General features: G+C 46.2%; 1 protein-coding gene across 1 annotated transcript in view; it reads left to right on the top strand.

Moving 5' to 3' along the window:
- The window catches only part of prkcz (protein kinase C, zeta), a 145984-nt gene that overhangs the window by 10094 nt on the left and 130890 nt on the right, over positions 1-5000 (top strand). The window contains 2 exon segments of the mRNA XM_042097363.1: positions 1386-1507; positions 4094-4183. Of these exon segments, the coding sequence (XP_041953297.1) occupies positions 1386-1507; positions 4094-4183 (212 nt within the window).

The following is a 5000-nucleotide window of genomic DNA, read 5'->3' as shown; positions in this document are numbered from 1 at the left end:
ACACTCACACACACACACACATGACACCCATGCATCGTACACACACACACACAATGCTACACCATTAGCATGCTAATTAGCACACTGGTCAGTGTATATCTCAACTCAGCATCTTGGTCACACTACTAAAGGGTGACATCATGTACTGTGCTCTGACATGAAGGCTTAGGATAGGATCTGACCCTTGACTCTTGGCACACGGTGGCTGTCATCATCTCTTACATGTTAAAGGAGAATTCCGGTGTGATATTGACCTAAAGTGTATTGAAACATGATACCGAGTGTGAACGTATGTCTCATAGCCCATCTCGGCTTGTCCCCTGCACTCCAAAATCTGGCGCTAGTTAGCCGATGCTACCAACAGCTTTTTCAATAGTGGTGCTTCGGCATCGGGCTAGCCATGCAAATAAATCACTGTTTTACACCTGTTTACGAGGCTCAATGTATCTCTACACTTCATTGGTAGACTTCCGAGGGCCCTGACATTTAAAACGAGACATTGAGTTGCTGCTACTGGAAGAAACTGGAATCCATGCATTTCCACTGAATTATTTTTGGAATCTGATCCCTTATCATACCTGTTCATTCTTACTCGTTGCTCGACTTATCGTGACTAAATTCAAGATGGCTGCAAACGCTAAACTTCGTGAAGATACTGTCTGTATAAATCGTCTTGTAAGTAAACTACCAGTGCTTTTTCAAAGTTCTCAATGTCTCGTTTTAAATGTCAGGGCCCTCGGAAGTCTACCAATGAAGTGTGGAGATACATTGAGCCACGTAAATGGGTGTAAAACAGTGATTTATTTGCATGGCTAGCCCGATGCCGAAGCACCACTATTGAAAAAGCTGTTGGTAGCATTGGCTAACTAGCGCCAGATTTTGGAGTGCAGGGGACAAGCCGAGATGGGCTATGAGACATACGTTCACACTCGGTATCATGTTTCAATACACTTTAGGTCAATGTCACACCGGAATTCTCCTTTAATAAATATATTGTCGCATACTGCTAACTGCAGACAGCCTACTAATGCTCTTGTTTATGAATGACTCAACAACCAATCTTAGCATTATGATGATGGTGGCCTACACAAGGCAACTTTTTGAGCAATGTTGGGAAATGTTCCTGAGTATTGTTGTTCTGGCACATTCCCATTGATGTTAGGAATCATTTGTTTCTGGGGAGCTTAAATAATCAGTAAACAAATTATCATGATCGCCCAATCAGAGCACATGGAACCGGTTATGTGGTTGCCCAGCATTTCTCATGTATCCTCCACTTTAGGCTACTTCTTGCTTGATCAATAGTTTTTTTCTGTGTGTGTGTGTGTGTGTGTGTGTGTGTGTGTGTGTGTGTGTGTGTGTGTGTGTGTGTGTTTCACCCTCAGGGACATGCTGATCTCTGATCTGGAGGCCAGTCTGACGTACCCTGAGCTGTGTGACGAGGTCCGAGAGATCTGCAGTCTGCATCAGCAGCAACCCATCACACTCAAATGGATTGACGATGAAGGTGTGTGTGTGTGTCTGTGTGTCTGTGTGTGTGTGTGTTTGTGCGTGCGTGCGTGCCTGCGCGTCTGCCTGGTGTCAGTAAGATTAAAAGGGGCAGCCGTGGCCTACTGGTTAGTGCTTCGGTCTTGTAACCGGAGGGTTGCCGGTTCGAACCCCGACCAGTAGGCACGGCCGAAGAGCCCTTGAGCAAGGCACCTAACCCCTCACTGCTCCCCGAGCGCCGCTGTTGTAGCTGGCAGCTCACTGCGTCTGGATTACTGCCGGGATTAGTGTGTGCTTCACCTCACTGTGTGTTCACTGTGTGCTGAGTGTGTTTCACTAATTCATGGATTGGGATAAAAAGAGTATCAAAAGATAGCCTGACGAGCCAGACCCACATTAAAATGTAGGGTCTGGACACTCACTGTTCGCAGTGCTCAGTCCGAGGGGCGGGATAATCAGTTGTCTTTCAAATTCCCTTTGCACGCAATAGGACAGCGGCAGCGCTATGAGTCCCATGCGTTTCCCACCAGCGGAGCTAGTTGGCTAGTTCAAACGTTTGCCAACTTAATAAAAGCTTAACTCGTGTCACACTGTTCGCCAACAGCAACATCCATCTTATTTGTTTTCAAGTAGCAGGGAATTCAAGCCAAACCGTTGCAACTCTGCCATCAATCATTATGTTAAGCCCATCTAACGACTCTATACAAGATTTCATTGGCCTGATTAAGTTTCGATTTCTGGAGCTCACAAGCCAACGGAGAGTTGCTAAACTAGCCCTGGCAGCAAATGTAATTTGCTAGGGGCGCGTCTAGATTTCTAGGCTAATCAAAAGATCAAAAGAGTATATATACTTATACTATAGATTAGAACTGTGAGGGCTGTGTGTGCTTCTGAAGTTGGGTAGAAGTAGAATGCCAATAGTGTGATTGTGAAATGTCAGATACTGCATATGCTCTGACTTCATTAACCGATACCTATAGGCTAACATTCCATGATTTCAGGACCCATGTTAGGCAATGACATAGCTAACAAACTCAAGTAACCATGATATTTCAGTGATTTCCACAGGAGTTGTTTTAAAAACTGCATGATTTTGAATGGCTGTTTTGAATCCGGTCATTGGCCATTGTTTTTGAAAGCATGTCTATCTGTTTGTGTTATTGTGGATATTTGGGGCGGGGGGTGGGGTCTCTAGAGAGGGCGGCACCAGACCAGGTGGTTACTGATAAAGTTTTGGCTGCGTCCGTTCCAGAGTGGACCACTATCTGTGAAGTCCCTCACACATACTGTATTAGTCAGTCAGGGATGCCCAGATGCGGTGTGTTTGATAAGTGTAAGGTAGTGCATGAAGCACTGTGTGTGTGTGTGTGTGTGTGTGTGTGTGTGTGTGTGTGTGTGTGTGTGTGTGTGTGTGTGTGAAGTCTCTTGAGAGGAGATTAATAGCCAGTGATGGGCTGAGGAAGTGGATGGTGTTCTGGAATCACCCCCGCTGGCCTGTGGGCTGATGGCAGTCCCAGTCTTGTGTTCTGGAATCACCCCCACTGTCCTGTGGGCTGATGGCAGTCCCAGTCTTGTGTTCTGGAATCACCCCCACTGTCCTGTGGGCTGATGGCAGTCCCGGTCTTCGGCAGCATCAACAGCCGCACGGCACATCCACACACATCAAATTTTCATCTGGGTCTGAGAGGCGCGCCGGAGCCATGGCGGCCTGCTGCGCTACACCGCGGGGGGGGGGGGGGGGGGGATCTCAACGTTGTGTCTGACGGTGTTTGAGTTGCGCTGCGCACACGACGTGTCCGACAGTGTTTGAGTTGCTCTGCGCACACCACACGTCTGACGTGTCTCCGGAGTGTTGTGCTGTTTGGTTTGTTCATCTACAAAGAGAAAGACCAGCAGAGGTAGATAGAGGCAGAGATAGAGGTGCTTTCACTTTGAAGACTCGATAAATCCGGTTGTAGAGAAAGCGTTAAAACACAGCAGTGTACACTCTTAAAACGAATGTGTTGTTGTCCCAATCTGGACACAGAGATGTATTAAAAAACAACACAAGTTGCAAGTGGTGTTATTTTCAACACATATTGTGTAACAAATCAAAAAAGGAAACAACACAAAATGTGTTGTCCCTATCTGGACACAGAGATGTGTTAAAAACAACTCAAGTTGTGTTGTTTTCAACACATTCATTTTAAGAGTGTATAGAAGGAGGAAAAACATGATAAAAGAAAGCTTCTTGTCAGGGTGTTCTAAATCTTTCTAAATCGTCAGTGTGTTCTAAATCGTCAGGGTGTTCTAAATCATCTAAATCGTCAGGGTGTTCTAAATCGTCGGCTCCAACTATATTCCAGGTCAGGATCAGGGCCACGTCAGGACTAGTTCAGTGCTGTGTCTTGTCAGGGTGTTCTAAATCGTCGGCTCCAACTTTATTCCAGGTCAGGATCAGGGCCACGTCAGGACTAGTTCAGTGCTGTGTCTTTTTTACAGTCAGCTGCCCATCGACCCCTTTGGGGTGGAATTAGAATTGCTCAGCGTTCAGTTAGACTTCACTCACTAGTTGTGTTGGGTTTGTTTTTACTTGTTTATTTGTTTGTTGCTTGTTTACTCCTAGGTGACCCGTGCACCATTTCGTCCCAGATGGAGCTGGAGGAGGCGTTCCGTCTCTATGGCCGCAACAGGAAGTCTGGCCTCCTCCTCCATGGTACCTCTCCTGCTCTTCCCCCTCCTCTTCCTCTTTCTTATCTTCCTCCTCTTCCTCATCCTCCTCTTCCTCAAGCAAGAGATACAATTCAACAAAAGAGTTTTATGCTTTTAAAGATTTAAAAGTCAGTGATGATAATGTAATAAATGATAATAATATTATAATACCACTCTGCTACTACTATAAGGCTAGTTGCCCGTGGCAGTGTCCTGTTGCACACATCAGTAGTGGAATTCTGAGCTGACCAATGAAAGGACTCGACTAATGGTAGATGGGGCAGCTCCTGATTCTGTGTGACTATGTATCTCTCCAAGAAAATCAGTGTAGCCGTCTGGTGTGTGAGTGTGTGTGTCTATGTCTGTGTCTCTGTGTGGTTCTCTCTCTGTGTGTGTGTGTGTGTGTGTGTGTATGTGTGTGTATGTGTGTGTGTGTGTGTGTGTGTTTTGGTTGGAGGGAAATCAGTGTATAGTTGTCTTGTGTGTTTGTGTCTGTGTTGCTGTAGCAGCAGGTGCATGGTGACCTTGAGGCCATGGTGTGAGAGAGAGAGAGAGAGAGACGTGTGTGTGTGTGTGTGTGTGTGTGTGTGTGTGTGTGTGTGTGTGTGTATGTGTGTGTGTGTGTGTGTGTGTGTGCGCGCACGTGCGGTTGTCCGTTTGTGTGAGCCCTTCAGCTTGCACCTAATGGAAACTCACCAGTGCATCAGGAGCCAGACAGTAAAAAGAAAAACAAATAAAACACCTCTGTCTGAATACAAATTAACCCTATAACACACACACACACACACGTGACGCACCCCAGGCAGTCAGACACACAGACC

Source organism: Alosa sapidissima, chromosome 7 (assembly GCF_018492685.1).
Source record: "Alosa sapidissima isolate fAloSap1 chromosome 7, fAloSap1.pri, whole genome shotgun sequence".
NCBI lineage: Eukaryota > Metazoa > Chordata > Actinopteri > Clupeiformes > Clupeidae > Alosa > Alosa sapidissima.
The sequence above is the reverse complement of the archived record's forward strand: the minus strand, read 5'-3'. Positions and strand labels throughout refer to the sequence as shown.